Source organism: Papaver somniferum, chromosome 7 (genome assembly GCF_003573695.1).
Source record: "Papaver somniferum cultivar HN1 chromosome 7, ASM357369v1, whole genome shotgun sequence".
Taxonomy (NCBI): Eukaryota; Viridiplantae; Streptophyta; class Magnoliopsida; order Ranunculales; family Papaveraceae; genus Papaver; species Papaver somniferum.
In genome coordinates, this window is record NC_039364.1 from 52,178,907 (window position 1) to 52,198,466 (window position 19,560).

Genomic DNA, 19,560 nt, shown 5'->3' on the forward strand with positions numbered 1-19,560 from the left:
TTCTATCAAGTATACCAACACCTATAAAGGGAAGGGGGACAGAAAGGAATGGTGATATTGTTATATAGAGTCCGTTTTAAGGGTATTCTTGTAACATATATTAAAACCAAGGCATGGGAAGCTTATAGCTCCATAAACACAACTTTAAAATCACAATGGTAAGCGATTTCGCTTGGATATAGCTTAATTGTAGCGAAGTCTAATTACCGTGGTCTTCTGTGTCGCTTAAATGTAGCGATATTCCTTAGCTACACTTTAAAATTTGATCCGATCTAATCCACCTTGTAGCTAAGAGAAATTTCCATTGGATTTTTCACGGAAATTTGGTTTCTGTGTGATTTGTAGCGGATACTGAGTACTCGTTTATGGTTTTTACTCTTTTACACTAAAATCTTTTATTTGCTAAAACTCTTTTATCTATTATATCTCTTTTTTAAAAAAAAAAATTCACTTGTATCTATTTATTAATTTTTATTTGTTAAAACTCTTTCTTTTACCTATTATATCTCCTTTTTTTTCTCTTAATTATCTTTTAACATATACAAGTACTCCAACAAAAAAAAATGGGGGGAAAAGAGAACTATGTTTCCGTGTGGTTGAGCCAAGGAATGTCATGTTCTCATAGTGAGGTGCGCCTCCCACCCATTTCGCTTAGCTTCAAATAAGGTATAGCTAAGGGAAATTTTTGACCATTGTGTTTGGCCTAAGGGCTTCTCTTCTTGGAAAGTATTCTTATCTCTTATATAACTTGAAACTTATTATAGGGGCTCCAAGGTAAAAGTTTGATGGGCTCCTACGGATTCATATATCCTAAATGAAGATAAGGGGGAGCTAATCTATATCAAAATACTCTCCACACATTAATAACCAACCTAATACTAAGTAAATACCTAAAGCTAAATCATATCAAAAGAAAACAGTTTTCATTTCTCTACTCCATCGTCTCTTCTTCTCCCCCATCACCTCTGTTGCTTCTTTTCCTCTTCTTCGATTTTTTATTAGGTTAATCGCCGACTCTCAAAATTATTCATCGGCAATTAAACCTCTACAAAAGAATATGACCCAGAGGAATGAGAGAAATAGAAACAAGATTAAAGATCCGAAAGTGGTATCACATGCAAACAATCCAACACCATCAAGTTCAAATGAGGAAAATGAAGAATCTATCGAGTCTTCCTTATAAATACCAGTTAATCATCTAGAAATGACTTCAATTAGGTAAGAATCGGAAAGCGCATTATTTTTCTTTTGTAAGTATATACTACGGAGGAAAATAGATGAACTGCCCGCCATATACAAACTCTATGATTCGCACAGTAGAAAAGCCTGAGTTTTCTTAGGTTTAAACTTTTTTCCAATATTGTTATGTTATACTTTTTCCAGACCGTAGGTTAGTCTGTGTTTTCTTACAGGTTGTGTTTCACACAGTAAGTTTATCTTTGCTGAAAGTAATGTCCCCACCGTAGGTAGCCATACAAGAACTCATTCCCAACCATAGGTGTCCCTGAGTTTTCATACGGTTGGTGTTTCAAAACTTAAGTGTATTTTTTTGAAAATATTGTTTCAAACTGTATGTAGTGTTAATTTGATCTTTTCCAATCCGTAGGTTAGACTGAGGTTTCCTACGATTGGTGTTTCAAATCATAGGTTTGCCTGAGTATTCCTATTTTAATGCCACTGATAGACTTAAAATACTCAGTTGCAACCATTGCTCTTGAAAAATCCTCCACGGCAATTATAAAAAGGAATTTTTAATAAAGTGGCCTCCATTTTGACATATAATTAAGAAAGTGGCCGCTTTTTTGAATCCTCTTATAAAGTGGCCGAGTTAGACTTTTTCGTCTCGTTTTTTTCAAAAAAACAGTAACGGCAGTTAATTTAACATGAGACAAGGCTATTGTAGACCTTTTACAGCCTAGTCAACTCGCGACTCGACTCATCTTCTTCTTCATCTTCTTCTGTTCTTCTCCTGTGATTTTTTCATTCCCATGGAACCCTAAAAAATTATTGAAATCAAATCAAATTCAACGAATCATTACCAAAAGTTGTATACATCTCTCGAATTAACGTATCTTAATTAAAGAAAAAAAAACAAGGTCATATCTAACACAAACTCAATCTCTTAAACCATGCATTACAAATAATCAACACCAAAGCATCAGGTGAGAATGGTTTGGTTTTACCAGGTAGAAAAGCTGGAAATTGACGTTGTTCCGACATTGTTAGATGGAGAAGCAAGTCAAGACTTTTCATGTTTCTTCACTGCTTAATTTTCGCTAAAACCATTCTTCCAAGCTCAACAGAAATCCCATACATTCAGACGCATCATGTCACTTCCTCATCTTTACTTTGAAATTCTTTCCAACTGTCCTAAAAACTCATTGCATATCCAAATCAAATTGAAACCCATGAATTTTAATAGCACCACAATTCAAATAAACATACATAATATGAATTAGCGAAACCCATTGTCTCAAATTGTAATTGAAGAATCAAAAAATCATAAAAAAAGATCGACTATCTATAACAAGAGACTGAAGAACAATTGAGAGAGAGGGAACACAGTTGAGACAGAGTTCCACTTCCCTGGTGTACCATCAACACCATCAGTAAACCCCCAAATTTGAAGAACCCTAAATTCAATTTCCGCTCCATGTAACAAATTAATACAATTAACCATCTAATATGAGCAATACGAAGATAAATAAACACTGGGTTTGATTATTTACTCCATTTGAAGACCCATATTGGTTCAATTCAAAAGTTTCCTTCTTCTTCTTCATTAAATCTCAACTTTTGTGCATTGTAATCGAACACAAACGCTGGTACTCTTGGTATACCACCATTAAATCTTATGAATAATCAAATAGCAATTTTATTTTTTAATCTTGAAGATCTCTCTTGAATGGTTTTGCTAGTTTGGTTTTAATGGTAATGGCAAGAACAGAATGCCTAAAGAAGAAGAAGCACAGTATACAGTCGGTTTCTTTATTAACTTATAAGGATATGATGGTCATTATACCATGAAAAATTGACTTAGTCAATCACGTAGACCAATCTGGTGGGCCCAGAAGTGTAAACTAACGGAAAGGCCACATTATAAAAGGTTTAATTTTTTTGGCCGGTTTATTAAATATATGGTTGGAAGCTGGCCACTTTATTAATTTTCCCTTATAAAAATATACAGAGACATAAGTTCACCTTGACATATTCCTCTTGTAGGTTTGAAAGACTTGCAAGAAGAACCATTAAGTAACATAGAGATTTCTGAAGTCGAAATACACTGATAAATAAGAGTACACCATGTTTCTCCGAAACCCATTCTCTTTATAACCTCCATAATAAAACTCCATTTAAGCATATCGAAGGTCTTGGACATGTCCAATTTTAGAGCTAAGAAACTATCACCTTTCTTCTTTGTCTTTAAAGTATGAATGATCTCATGAGCAAGAGAGATGTTATATGAAATTAATCTGCCCGGTACATAGGCTGACTGAAGAGAAGAAATAACTTTGTTGAGTAAAGACTTCATTCTCGTAGCCATGAGCTTTAATATAATTTTGCAAGAGGAGTTACAAAGCGCAATGGTTCTGTAATCTGTTGTTGAACTAGGAATTTACCTACTAGCATTAGTCTAGTTTGGTTCATTTTCTTACTCAAGAAACCGCTTCTGGAAAAATCTTGAACCATTCGAACAATATCTGCTTTTACTACATCCCACTGTGTGAGGTAGAATCCTGGTGGAAATCCATCTGGTCCCGATGCCTTTCACGGATCCATACTTTTCAGTGTGTCTAGAATTTATTTTTTCATAGGAATAAAGATGAGTTTTTCGTTATCCTCTGGAGTTATAACCATGTTGAGATGTTGTATGAATTCTTCATTTGATGGTGGCGATGAACTAGTACTGATATCTTGGAAGTGATCACTAAGTAGCTTGGATAATATTTCTTTATCTCTGCACTGATTCTCATTTCTGTCTTGTAAAGCGTCTATTATATTCCTAGACCTTCTTCTATTAGCATTTGCATGATGGAATTTGGTGTTGCAATTGACTTCTTTGAAAAAATTATTTATTCTTCTGCATCCTAATATCTTCATATTTATCAGTTTCATTCTCCACTCTTAGGATATCTAAAGTATAGTCCTTCTCGCAAGTTAGAGCATGAAGTTTGTTGGGTTGAGAGTGCAACTCTTTGATATTTGTGTTTATATTCCTAAAAGTTTCCTTATTCCAGATGGCAAGAGTTCTATTGGTGACTGATAATTTGTGGTGAATATTGTGAGTGGCACTGCCATGGATATTGTCACTCCAAGCTTTTGTAACTTGATCTTTTCATGTTCCAGTTTCTATTCATGTGAGAATCAGACTTATAGAGATCAAAGAATATGGGTGTATCATCTGAACCTAACTGAGTTAAGTGAGAAAGGTTAGTGTCTGAGAAATGAATGAGTCAATCATCATTTACTAAACCCTTGTCAAGTCTAGACTAAATCTTACCTGTCCCATGCTTATTGCTAGACCAAGTATGCGGTTTACCATTATAACTCTATCAAACCTAGCTAATGGATACACTGAATTATGGATGGGGAAGTAGAATTAGATGTAGAATTCCTACCAAGTTTATCACTAGGGTTCTTTATTTTCTTCCATGAAATCGTCATCTAGAGATCTCTAAATGGCAGTGAACCTCCAACATTATGTTCTTCATGATGTATCTCACCTTCTTCTTCATAACCATCCATTTTTGTTATGGATTCAAGAAAAAATGGTTTTGCTTCCACTTCTTCTTCTTTTTCTTCTCCCACTCTAAACTTTAAAACTAAAAGATAAACTCAAATAACACTAACTATGTAAACCCTAACTTCCGATTAATCATATTAACTACCGATTTTTAAGGGCATATTAGCTATTTCAATAAGTCGGAGATAAGGGGTGGCTTCATTTTAGGTTTGGGTGACCCATTTTTGTCTTATTAATCACCCTAATTCCTTTCTGGTCGCCCCTAAAATACAAGGCTAATTTTGGTTTCTTGTACAAAAATAATATCCGGGTCAATAAAATCTTGTCAATTTCAAGCTATGATCTTCACAGTAAAACAGATTTTAAAATTATGACTAAATAAAAAACAAGAATAGTTATGAGAAGCGGTTAAAAAACAAGAATAGTTATAAGAAGCAGTAGAGCAGTCCTTTTGTTTTTTTTGAAGGGAAAAGGCCTCTAAAGAGGCCAGCTTTATTAGACTAGCTACCTCAGACAATGAGGTTTGAAGAGATACAATGAGGTGGAGAATCTGCATTCCACCTTCTATTTACATTGTTACGAAAAGCATGTTGACAAAGATCGTGTGCCACTGAATTTGCACTTTTTCTAACATGCTGGAAATTTTACATCAATAAAGACAGAAGAAAGATCTTTGATTTTTAGAACTTCAGACCGAATAATCCAAGGAATTTCCCTTACGTCTCCATTGATTGCTTCTGTCACATTAACATCATCTCCTTCAATAATAATTTTATTGAAGTTTAGTTCGATTCCTAATTCCACTCCAAGTCTGCAAGCCATTGTTTCATCCAACAAAGAAGAAGTTGAGATAAAGGTGATTGCTGCACACCCCAGAAACCTTCCATTGAAATCACGAGCTATAGCACCCGCAACACCATTGTTGGGAATGAAAGCCGCGTCCACATTAATCTTGATGAAAGGTTGTTCTGGAGGATTCCAATGCTGAACTGGAGATGTAGAATTGACAGGGTTTCCCGGAAGGTTTTCCATGCACAAATCAAAATCCTGATCTGCCATCTTTAAGATTGAATTCACTGAGAAAGCACCCTGAGAAAAGACTATGTCATTCCGAGACTTCCAGATATTCCAAAGGATGCAAATCTTCTTGACAAATTTATGATTTAAATCATCCTCCATCCAATTCTTAATAATCTGCATCGAATTTTCTTCCAGGACTAAATTCTCTGACATTAAACATGCTGCTTCAAAAACCATTATAAAATAATCGCATTCAAAGAAGAGATGATATAAACCGTTTCGTTTGCTTGGCCATAGAAGGAGCAATCTGGTTGAATATTAGCTACAAACCTTCCAATATTCATCTTAACAACAATCCCATTATTTAATAATTTCCAAACAAAAATCATAATTTTTGGTAGTATATGCGAGAAACTCCAAAAAAAATTCCATGGAAATGCTCCTAACTCTGATGTAGAATGAATGTTATTCATGAGAATTCTGTAACAAGACTTTGTAAAGAATTTACCTGATTGAGTACAAGACCAAATTAATTTATCCACCGAAGGATCGTCTTCACTTAAATAAATTGCAGTGATGCACTCAACCATCTCAGGGGTGAAAAGAAGATTAAGCAACTCGATATTCCATTCCCTGGAGTTTGGTAACATTAATTCCGATACTTTAGTAATATTGACAGCAATTGAATCTGGTTTGTTGATGATGTGTTGTACACAATGCGATAACCAAGGATTATCCCAGATATTGACCTTTTCATCGTTAGAAATCTGCCAGAAGATCTTATTCTCTAATATATGCCTAACCTCCAGTAAACTACTCCATATTGAAGAACACTTGTCTGGTTTGGTTGCAGTCCAGAAAGATTGATCATGGATGTACTTTGCAGACAGGAGTTGAACCCATTTAGCATCTTCATTCTCTAGAAATCTCCAAGCGAGTTTACAGATTAAAGCCAAATTCATTAATTCAATATTTCGCACACCAAGACCTCCTTCTTCTTTGCTTAAAAAAACCTTGGACCAATTGATGAAATGCATCTTTTTTTCATCAGTTGAATGACCCCACCAAAAACATCTCTGAATCTTGTCTATCTCCTGAGTTACTCCTTTGGGTAAGATACTGGTTCCCATGAAATAAATCGGTATTGATGAGAGAGTTGTTTTAAGAATAACAGTTCTTCCTGCCATATTTGTGAAGTGGAATCTCCATCCTGGTAATCTTGAAGAAAACTTGTCAATGAGAAAATCAAAACTAGAAATTCTGAAATCTGATTTCAAAGGATATATTCCCAAATATTTATCATCAGTCACCATTTCTCTGACACCCAAATCCTGAACTGTGGTTTGCTTTCTCAAATCTGAAATTCCTTTGCTGAAGTGAATAGCAGATTTATTATAGTTTGTAAGTTGTCCAGACATCAAACCATATTGTTGAAGTATTTTCTTCAGATTATTCACATTGATTCTAGAGTGTTCACCAAAGAAAAACAAATCGTCTGCGAACATCAAATGGGTGATTGTAGGTGCCCATCTATTTAGTTTGTATCCTTGGAAAAGACCCTGAGATTCTGCCTGACGCATCATTAAGGATAAACCTTGGGAGCAAATTATGAATAAAGTGGGAGATAAAGGGCAACCTTGACGAATTCCCCTCTCACTTTTGAAGAACCCTTGTGGAGATCCATTGATATTGATTGAGAAAGAAGCAGTCATCACACATGACATAATAAGAGAATGAGCTTTTCCAGATATTCCCAAGATATGTAACATATCACCAAGGAACTTCCAGTTTACACGATCATATGCTTTCACCATATCCACCTTTAGAGCAAAGTGGCCATTAGTAGCTCTGGAATTATTCATGGAACGAAGCAATTCTTTTGCAATGATAATATTATCCATAATTTGCCTGCCCGGAACAAAAGCACTTTGTGACTCTGAGATGAATTCCTCCAAATATGGCTTTAGTCTGTTAGACAGTATTTCTGCCACAATTTTATACAGCACATTACACAATGATATTGGTCTGTAATCTGAAGGAGAAGCAGGATTTTTAATCTTTGGAATCAAAGTGATATTAGTATGATTCAGCAATTCTGGAAACTCAGCATAAAGAAAAACATCTTTTATTAACTTGAGAACATCATTACAAACCGTATTCCAGCACTTTTTGTAAAAGACAGGAGAATATCCATCCGGTCCTGGAGAAGTAAATGAGCCCATTTTGGTTACAACAGACCATATTTCTTCCATTGTTGGTGTTCTACAAATTTCATCATTATCAATATTTGATACTGCTTGCCCCTGTATAGTGAACTGAGGAGGATCTTGAGGAATTTGTTCCTTGAATAGACATTGAAAATGATTAATAATTTCTTTCTCAAAATTTCTGACAGATAAGGGTGTTGTACTACTGCATCTGAGTGTAACCCCTGGTTTGAATCAGATGAACAAAAATATGTCCATGTAATCTCTAAATTAAAAATAAGACAAAAACCTAACAGCTTATCACCGAAATGAAGTCGGTAGAAGTAAAAATCAGAAGCCTTGAGAGTACCCCACAAAACAACTAGGAAGTAAACATGCCATCAAAACTGAGCACCCTCGGAATCTGCTTATGAATTTGCACTAAGATTTTGGTTTCAATTAACGTGTTTCGTAATTCTTCTAAACCACAACGGTACAGGTTGCTCCAAAACTGATACGTTGATGTTACTCCACACATCCTTCTTGGTTGGAAGTTGGGCAATTTTCTCTGCAATTTCCATGTCTTCAGGAAGTACAGAACCAAAAACTGAGTAAGCTTTTTTCCACTCGTTGTGATTTGCTAAGCTTATAAAGAATTCTGGACCGGCACCAACCCATGCAACTGATCCTCGTCTTATATCTAAGCATGCTTCTGTTGGGATATTCTTGAATGTGGATCCTTCAGCTTCAAGTGTTCCTTGAATTAGGGCAAATGGAGGACCAAGAGGAGCCTACATAGTTCATTGAAGAAATTATAATCTCACTAACTAAATGCGATCAATAACTTAACGAGAAATCATCTTTCAGGCTGATCCCCAAATATGTCACACCAAAGATTCCATACATTGGATATGCTGCATGATGTTATTTCATTACTTCAACATATTTTATTCTTCTTTTATCAAATTGATTATTCACAGCAGAGACAGAAATCACAAAAAACTTACATCTTTAATGTGGTTTCCTTCCAAATCCCAGTTATCCCCTCGACTTTCTGCACGATAGAATTGGCATCCCGCACAATGACGCATCCCTAGAAGTTCGAGAAGGTAATTCACTGAATATGGGGCACTCTCAGGCAGAAGCTGTTAAAAGAAAAGAAGAGCATTAAACAGATACATACTGTTCAAAAGATTTACAAAGGACACCACCGAACGGTACAAAAATCTGCCGAATGATGAAAACTGAGTGTTTACTTTTGACTTACAAACCCTCCAAGAAGGGTCCAGAAAAACTAAAAATAGAAAGATATCTCTAGTTGGATGCAGCAGACCATAAGATACGAATATAGGAGAGATTAATAACGCTTACTTTTATGCGAAGAATTCCATAATCTGTATGCAAACCCACGATACCCTACAAGCAAAATAAAAGGAGAAAGTCATGTTTAAAACAATAATATATGCTTTTCGGGCCGATAAAAGAGAACTCAAAATAAAGTAACTCCAGAATTGTCCTTTTTTTTTAATCAGTCAGCAAGTCTATACGTCAGGACTCAGGGGATCCTTATACTTTGCTTACTCGAACAGAAAGATGGTGTGACAAGGCATATTTTAGGACCCAACTGATATGGAAAGCTGATAGAGGAAGGTAATTGGCTACTGTGCCTGATATGCTCTCCCCACAGCAGCATGTCGATGCAGAATGTGAGATACCCCATTAGACCACACATGTATGCATAACACCATTAGTCAACATGTCCAACAAACCGGAAACCTCCGACTAGCTGGAACTAGCCATGCCAGCCCAGCAGCTTATAAGTCTTGACAAAAGAAAGTGCCGAATGAAAAAATGCAGTGGCAAATACAAAGTCACCATGCCTTATTTTGTTTTTCCTACCCTTTTTTACTTTATTGAGACTAGCATAGGGAATTCCTTCGCACCTTGGGAAGTAAACTTAACCTAAACAGTACAAGTGTTATTGGGATAATTGACCTCACACACTTACAATATGTACGCTAAAATAGTCAAATATACAACATGAAAAGGTCATATCTCAAACAAATAGACAAACAGGCTTTTGATCACATCAACATTAAAACTTCCTATGAAGCACGAAAAAATATCGTAGTTTTTATGCACATGTAGCAGCTTTAACCATAAATGGTTCAGAATACAATCGGTTTACTTTGAATGCTTAAAATGCAGGGCAAAAGGGACACTCAGCACTGGCAGGTATTGATGATCTCTTTGCCACGAGACAGCATTTCTATACATGATTTTAAGATAGGTAATTTTCAACCAGTTTCCAGTTAATATCTTTGCAGCTTAGAATCTATCCTTTTCGCACTAATGTTATCATCTATCCATTATCATGACCAATATCAATGCATACTTCATAGAAACAACCAGAATAAGGAAAGTAAAAGTGTGACAAACAAACTGATCAAATCATCTACATCCATCTTCCATATGACATATAAGTTCAGAGAACTAAGAAATAGTGATTATTAATTTCAGCAAATAAAATACCTCTCCTTTTCCAAAAGTAAGCCCTGACGTCCATATAACTGAATCTCCTGCATCTTGTCGATCAGGGGCCAAAGTGTCCTTTTGTTTCTTCAACCAACACTAATAAAAAAAATTAAAAAAATAAATAAATTGAAAAAGCAGAAGAAAATCAAAATGAAGTGATATATGTTCATATGTTGCTTATAACCACACAAGAAAAATCCGTCTATTAACAAAATTTGGTTTGGAATAAACAGGTACGCCAGATCAATGATTATGGGTTATCATCGTTTTCTAAAAATGAAATCATCAAAGGTACACATTTCATTTCACCTTAGCAAGAGCTTAAGGTACTACACCCAAAATTCATTATTGAACTGCAATCCTATTCTAAGAGGAAGCATATATAGGTAGGCATACTTTGCTAACAATGAGTTCTAACACTATAACTGTTGTCTAACATCAAATATTAGTGTTACATATTAACGTTGGAGTTGTCTCTATGTTTACAGAACAGCAGTAGGCTTGTGTAGATCATAAATTACTATATCCATACGATACATAAATTACTATATACCGTTCTAACATACATCTGCAAATCCATACATCTGCAAATCCATAAATTACTATATCATAAATTACTATATACTAATTTATGGTATACATAAATTACTATATCATAAATTACTATATACCGTTCTAACATACATCTGCAAATCCATGTGCCACTAATACATAACTCCAAAATCTCCTAGACTCATTAAGCTAAGCTACTCTCAAGCAGGTCAAAATGGACGGAATGACCAAAATGATACCCTAATTTCACCAAATTAGGTCATGTTACCAAACCCCGTATCACCATACAATCAAAACCATACTATAAAGAATCAAAATGAAAAACAAAAACAAAAGAAATTGAAATGGAAATCATACATACTTCACCAAATTTAGGTCCACATTTTTGTTTGTTCCCGCAAAAAACCCAAGAATCACATAAACAAGGTCCATCTCCACCACTGCACATAGCTTTACAAGCATTACAACATTCTTGAGAAGTATTAAACTTAAATTCAGATCCCCACTTTACAGCACTACCCCAAAGTTCCAAATTTTCAACACCTCTACAACATTCCCCTTCAAACCCCAAATCTTTATCATCAATTTCTTTCTTTGATGATAAATCTGATACAGAATTGAAGGTTTTAGGTCTAAATGCAACAGATAAACACATATAAACAAAATAACAAGATATTAAACCCATTAGAAGAAGGATCAGAAAAGCACAACGACTAGTTTCTGAATCATTTGGTCTTCTAGCCATTTTGACTCAAGAATTTGGTAGAATTTCGGGTTTGAATTTGATGAGGTGATGGTATTTTGAGGTTTTAAAGGGTGATGCTGAAGAGATTCTCTGGGTTTTTGTCATTGAAAAATAAACCTTTAGAGAGATGCGTACGATTAAAGAAATAACTAAAAACAAAAATTATTTACTACTGCGTACAAAAATAAGAAAAGTCAGAAGACTTTGTTGTTTTTGATTAGCGGTAGGTAGCAAACATTAACTCGCACGTTGTAATTATGGAACTAGTTCCCATCGGAAACTTCCAAACAAACAAGCCTTAGTGGCCACTCAAAAGGATTTAGGAGCCATTGATTTATGCCCATACAAGGACATTAGCTAAGGGACACTTTATAGGAATTTGAAGTTACCTTTATGCCCTTCAAGAAAAAAAAAATCCGATTTCAACTTCCTTCGTTTCAACTCTTTTTCTTCAATTCATTATCGTCGTCGTGAATCGTCAAATAAAAACATCGTCGATTCGTTTATAAAACCATGAGTAAGGGTAATAAATCCCAAAGAGCTAAAACTAAAAATGTTGCTCGCTGTATCGATCCAAATGTTGGAATTTTACCAAGAAATAAAGAGATTGTTGCTGAAAGTGACGAAGAACACGAAGAACGCGACGAACGCGAAGCCGCGGATGTAGTTGGTGGTGGCGAATCTGATAGCTAAACATTCCGACAACTTCAAATGGCCCCAATTAGATAAGATTCTATCATTTTTTGGGTTTATGTCGCTTTAATTCGACGAATCGAAGAAGAAAAAAATTCTAGGGCTTTCTGTTTTTTCTCAGATTCGGGAGATATGCATGATTTTTAACTCCCGAATGTAGTCGTGTTCTTCATTTCTCAAGAACATCGACGGTATTCGAGAGATAGAGTTATAGATTAACTTCTGAATACTGTTGGTCATATTTTCATGTGAACAAAATGGATATAATCGGTAGATTAAAGAATTTTTTGACTTCAGAATATATTGATGTAGAGACACAACAATCGGAAATACACTAACTACCGAATATATATATATATTTTGAAAAGTTCTCGAAATTGTGATTTAGGAAATATCCCATTTTGGGGCCAGTATATATTCGGAAGAGAATATAATATTCTATTCTTCCGATTGTAAAATGTTGAACTAAAATAGTTTTGGAGCCATATATCATTCGGTAGCAAATATTATTGATGTCTTTGATTAGCCAACATACATTCGGAAGTTTATGCAAATGCAATATCTTCTGATTATTACAAGTTCAAAACCAGAAAAATTTTGGTTTTTCAAAAATTCTGATTTTTGGGCCATTGTACATTCGGAAGTTTATGCAAATACAATATCTTCTGAATATGCTTGTTGCATAACAAACCATGCAGTGGCTCTAGGTGGTTCCAAGAGGCGCAAACCTAAGGATGTTTGAAGGTTAGCCAACATACATTCAGAAGTTTATGCAAATGCAATATCTTCCGATTATTACAAGTTCAAAACCAGAATTTTTTTTGGTTTTTCAAAAATTCTGATTTTTTGGCCATCGTATATTCGGGAGTTTATTCAAATGACATATTTTCCGAATATGGCAGATCCTACCATGCCATGGCTATAGGTGGTTCCAAGGGACATTTTAGAAGGTTAGGCAACATACATTCAGGAGTTTATGTAAATTATATTCCCTCCGATTATTACAAGCTCAAAATTTGAAAAATCTCCGTTTTTCCAAAATTCTGATTTTTGGACCATCGTATATTCGGGAGTTTATTCAAATGATATATCTTCCGAATATGACTGTGGCTGATCCTACCATGCCATGGCTAGAAATAAAAAATGAAACAAAATTCATTCAAATATTGCACTCACTACATTCGGACGCATGCTTCTTATCTTGTCTACTGAATGCATTCGTAGGATAAAAATAATATATTATCTACCGATTATCTAAGGCCAATTTTGCCATTATGAATTACGCGGGATAAGGGTCGGCTACATTTTACGTTTTGGTGACCTTTTTTGTTTTATTGTTGGCTCCTAAATCCTTTTGAGTGGCCCCTAAATATGCAAGGCAAACAAGTTCTGATGGAGATAGAAGTTAAATCATGATTTTTTGACGTCCTTTATGATTCATTTGGGTGTTGCTGGACACACCGATATTTGTCCCGCAAATAATCTCGAGAGGGAATCATGGGGCAGTCTTTTAATGGTTCTAACTTCTAAAGGCCAGCTCCAAGGAAAGATTAGGGTATGGCAAAGTGGCAAACATAACTAGCTAAGTGGCATTTATAATCATGATATAGTATCTACCGAGTGATAGAGACTCCATCATTCGGTGGTCACTATACCACCTGATAAGATTTCCATCGCTAGTGAGTTTATCTCCGTCGCTCTACACCATTTAGGTCGCTCAATGCTTTTTGATCGAACTAATAACTATTTCTATGTGAATATTAAATCTCTTCCAATTCAACTTATATCTTCTCCACATCGAAATGGCTGGTGATCGCTTCACCCTAGAAGAAGATGGTACTCTTAGTCGATCCTGGATATCAGTTGCCAATGATGGAGATTTCAATTTAATCACTTATAATTTATGGGACAGTGTGTTTCGAAGGTTAATGGCATGACTCTTTAATGAAAATTCAAGAAGAACAAATAAGATCCTTCAAAATATATTTTCTTTTATCAATAAAGATGTGAGGGATTATGTGGAAATTTTGTGGATGATAAACCAAGATCATCGTGGATTATCCATCGGCGAATGAGTGAGTATCTTAATAACTTTTTTTCTTTTTTTTTAACTAGTCAGTTTTATTTAATTAAAATCATATTAACATATTACTTATCTACTTTATTCGGAAAATTATACCTAATTCCAAATTTGTTGAAGCCAACAGAAGACAGTTTAAGCATAATGAATTCTATAAGATTCATGTGTATGGATTTAATGTTGATTTAGTGTTATGTAACACTATTGCGCGTTTTTAATTGAATGTTAAGTCTAATCAAATCTTAATGAAGTGTAAAACCAGTTTGGATCCGAACATTAGTTTTAAGATACTTTCATTAATAAAAAGAAAACAATTAAATCAAATGTTTGAAATTAGATTACATCCATAAACTACCGATTTTCCTGACCATTAAAGATTCATCTGCCAAGTTTTCTGGATCAAGAGTGGTGTTCAACATAGTAGAGAACTTACCGGTTTGAGTCTTAATTAATGGTTGCGTCTCATCAAGAGAATCGTCTCCAAAACCTTAAAAAGAAACTTGAGGGGGATCATTCATGCGAAGGGGAACACGATAGAAATCTTGAAGTGGGTGAAAATGTTGATGTATTTGAGGCAATTAGGGTATAAAGAGTTTATTTTTTAATCATAATAAGTATTATTATTATAAGCAACACATGAGACCTATTGATAGGCGCATAATCGACATATTTTGAAACAACATTTCTTTTGGTTATATTTCTTACATTCTACCTTATTATTACGTTTGTTTTTTTTATTTTGCATCCTTTGTTAGGATGAACCAGCACAAAAGAAGTGGAAATGACTTTAAAAGAGTAATAAAATGAAGTCTACTAATGAATAAGGAGAAGGGACCAACTGGAATTCGCTCAAATACTTGATTTCTCCTCACCATCTTATAGAGAATTTAAATATTAAGCCAACACAAAAAGAACGAGGTCATTCCAAGTTCGGACGAAGAAGTTATGAGCAAAACATTAAAATCAACTTTGTTTTGGTTTTTGTTGGTTGTTAGGCCTTATGGGCCAATGTGACTAGGAAAGTAGAATTTGCGAATGGGTTTCTAAATCAAGGAAACTTGGTCACAATTGGTTTTCATATCCTAGAAAAAAAAGGGTACTTGAGGTCCAAGTATTGAAGGCTACAAAAGAAGACATCCAAGACTCAAACATGACATCTTTACATCTTGGGGAAAATCATTTCTTATATCTTCTAGTTCTTTTCTACACCAAAAACCTAGGGTTTTTCCCTTAGGGGCAAACTATTCTTTTTCTTTTGTATATTTTCCATGGGTTTTAAGAAATCATAAGTACATTTTTCTTATTAGTTGAGGATGTTGTTGGAAATCCTAAACATGTAACTCAATCTTGATGGTTAGTTTTTATGTTAATGATTTCTTTTTTTTTCTACTATTAATATCGCCATGTATGATTGAACACTTGCTTGTTTAAGTTGAAAATTGAATGGTAATGTGTTCATATATAAAATCTAGACTAGGGTTTGAGATCTGGAATTTTCAAAGAACTCTAATCACAAGTAGCACATCGTAGTTGTTAAAGACCGAATGTTGCCATGCGATTATGTGTAAAAGCTTAACGTAAATTAAATTTGTGTGACTCTTGCACTGAATTACTTAGAATAACCTCAAATCACGAAAACCATTGCTTTCATTGGGTTAAACTTGAGTGACTCTTGCGCCAAGTTATTCATTGAGGAGTATTCAAAGAGTTTCTCTTGCGCCTTTGATGATACAAGGAGTTTTGCCGGAGTAAGCCTGTGATATGATTCCCTAAGGTTATAGATATGAAAAGGATTGAATTTTCAACTCGAAACAATTGACAAGCTTGTTTGCTGATGAAAGATGAAACCTCTAACCAATACTCTTTCTCCTGGGTCTCAATATTTATTTACTTTGTTTTGTTTTTACTTTATTAGTTAGTTTGGTTTAGTTTAATTCATCACAATCCCCCATCCAGTTACACACAAAGTCGAAAATGAAATACAACTACACAACTTGTGTGAACGATCCTTACTACCTTTATATTATTTAGTAATATTAATGAAAATATCTAAACTAACTTGTTCCGCTTATACGCATCACCTATATCAAGGGATTACACGTATCCAAATGATATATGAGATTCCAAACATGAAATATATATAAATAAGTGGTTTTCTTGTTGAGTTGCCAAACATTCCAAGAATTTACTTGAATCGTCATATTTGAAATTTTGTGGAATTACAAATTCCTCGGTATCACAATTTGTGCATCCAAAGGTGGAACAAAAACCACTAACGAAGAGATGAGAAAAATGCAGGACATGATATAGCCCCCTTATTGGGCTTTACCAAAAGTGCATCCTTGCTAGATCTGCGGTGAGGAAGGGCACCACATCATGTTCCGTCCTATACTACTTGCACTCGTTCTCTAATTTTGTTATGTAAAAATTGAACTTGATGTGAATAAGTAGTTGGTGGATAATCATTGAGACCGTATATGGTACGGTTGGTAATATTTCGGCCTTTACCATAACGAAACTATGAAGAACGGTTTTAAAGAATCTAAAACCATACCAAACCATTTTAAATACAATTTGGTAGACCGAAGCGACTCAGTTTGGTTCGAAACCCACTATTTTTCCGAACCCAACAATAATAAAATAATAATAATGCAAATATATGTATGTCGGCTCTAAAAATCCAATAGTTTTAATTTTTTTAAGAAAAGTTGGTAATCGACAATATAAATCATATTATTACAACAATCAATTCCTAAGCATGTCTGATCCTGCGATTCATTTAAGGGTTATTAGGTTAAGACCGTATCTGATAGTTATTGGGTTTTTGTTCGATTTCAGCGTCCACCAAAACAAAAACCAAAATTTAACAGTTTTCATAATTACTCAAACCATCCTAAGCCGTTATAATAAATGGTTTGGTTCGGTTCAGTTTAGAGGGTTTTTTTTTTTTTAATAATGTCAATATGTTATTGAGGAAGGATAAAACACAAACAAGATAAAGACAAAAAAGTGAAGAACTACGAGAAAGATAGTATTTACCATTGCTTGCCAATAACTAAAGAAGTGAAAAACTACAACAAAATAGTATTGATCGTTGCTTGCCAATAACTAAGCATCCAACTGCCTGATAAGAAGCTCGGACGATAAGCATGTATTATTATGTTCCTCTGCAAAAAAAAAAAAAAAAAAACGAAAAAACCTATACTCCTACTACCTAGCATATCTAAGAACAAGAAATGACCCGAAAAAGTTTGGCATTTTATGCATCAGAACATTATGCAGAGAGGATTTTCTTTCTTCCAAAGTCAACTTATCAGCTACTTGATTTCGAAAGTAAAACTGAAACCCACAAAAAGGGACTGGATCCCATAACTTAAGTTTTTGACTTAAGATTTTACTTAATTTTTTTGGTCATTGATAAAATCACATCTAGCCGTTCAATATCTAAGCACTAATATATCAAATTTGTGGACATTGCTCGGCTCAAGCGGAGCCGATAATTGATCGTTTACTATATGTATGATTGTATATCTCTGAATATGATACTATGAACTTATCCCCTATCTCTTTAGGTTTAGTTCATCTTTCTTCTAGATCATTTTGAAACATTGAAGTCATGGATAGCCAGCCTCTGTCAAAAGAGACAGAATATTCTGGTTGTTATACTGACACAAAAGCTACGTAGATTAAATGTCGTATTAAATGTAAGGAATTGACTTAACCCAAATTATAAATCTAGTAAAATAAAACTAATTCTTCTGCTCATGGAGGAGGAGACACGACAACCACTATATGATTGATGTTGATTAAAGGATTTACTATACTATCATCGAATATAACTGACAAAATGGATTTGTTTTCGTGAAGCAAATGTAATATGAAATGACAGTCTTGGGGCAGACCTTACGAATAAATGGTGAATCTCATCTTCTGTACCTTTAAGGCTCTACAATTTATGTTGTAGATGTAAATCAAACAATACTAATTCCTTTTTCATCGAAACAACTTGCAGTATTAAGCTTCTTGAAATGTATTTTGAAAACTCTAAGTCCGACTATCTCTTTACCTTCGATCATGGTTTGTGCTAATTTTTTTTTTTTTTTTATTTTTACGGAAAAGATTTTGAAAGATATGATTGTAATATATACGGTAATCAATTAATTATCAGTTCGGCTTGAGCCGAGCTATACCCACAAATTCAATATATTGGCTTAGATATTGGACGACTGGATGTAATTACATCAACGACTAGAAGATTAAATACCAAATTAAGTTCAAAATTTAAGTCAGGGAATCCGATCCCCCATAAAATTCTGACAATCTTTTAAGACGACATTGTTTCTTTCACATTTTGTTGATTTTTCCAGGACATCAAAGATTGTTCATCCTTAGTAAAAGAAATTGTCATTTTGCAATCATCTTCAATCCATAAGTTTTCAATCTTCAAGTTTTTGGCCCATTTAGCTACCCACAATAGAGCTACATATGGATGAGACTTGGGTTGGATGGTCGAATTAGAGGTTTGTCGAGCTAGAGCCTTTTCCCAGATTTCCCAAAAAATTCGTGGAACCTATGGAAGTATTGCCGAAGTATAGATAACTTTGTATCTCGGGTTCCTTGGGTTGAACCAAGTCTAAATGTATGTATTAATTACCTTAATTTAGGTATTAAAACTTATTTTAATTTAATATGAAAGTAACAAATCTTAATAATAATTAGATTAAATTTATGTTAAATTTACGAATAATTTCAAATCATTTACATTAATATAAATATTTTCATATTTTGTTACTAATGAGAACATATAATTTATATTTTCTTTATTAGATTTTGGGATAATAAAAAATAAATTAATATAATAATAACATTATAAAAATAGCTATATACAATTACATTATAGTTCTTTGGGTTGGACGGATTATTGGGGCTAGAGATACGTGAGCCCAAGCTTTCCCAAGTTAGCTCGGGTTCATAAACAGAATTTTCCAAGCTTGTTGAAAATTTT

General features: G+C 34.2%; 1 protein-coding gene across 1 annotated transcript; it reads right to left on the reverse strand.

The window, feature by feature from the left end:
* Window positions 1–8,112: 8,112 nt before the first annotated feature.
* On the reverse strand, window positions 8,113–11,945 carry LOC113297292. Its single transcript, XM_026545726.1, has 5 exons — window positions 11,399–11,945; window positions 10,483–10,581; window positions 9,322–9,366; window positions 8,958–9,095; window positions 8,113–8,741 (listed from the first exon to the last, which is right to left on the reverse strand). Exons 1-5 carry the CDS (start codon window positions 11,780–11,782, stop codon window positions 8,406–8,408), a joined length of 1,002 nt encoding a protein of 333 aa, XP_026401511.1. The 5' UTR covers window positions 11,783–11,945; the 3' UTR covers window positions 8,113–8,405.
* Between the last annotated feature and the right edge of the window lie 7,615 nt (window positions 11,946–19,560).

Bases quoted from the DNA above. Each gene is read 5' to 3' on its own strand.
- LOC113297292 (XM_026545726.1), bottom strand. From the start codon at position 11,782: ATGGCTAGAAGACCAAATGATTCAGAAACTAGTCGTTGTGCTTTTCTG. The intron at 10,582-11,398 runs GTATGTATGATT...TTTTTTTATTAG, and splicing joins GTGGACCTAAATTTGGTGAA to TGTTGGTTGAAGAAACAAAA. The intron at 8,742-8,957 runs GTAAGTTTTTTG...TGAACTATGTAG, and splicing joins AAGGAAACCACATTAAAGAT to GCTCCTCTTGGTCCTCCATT.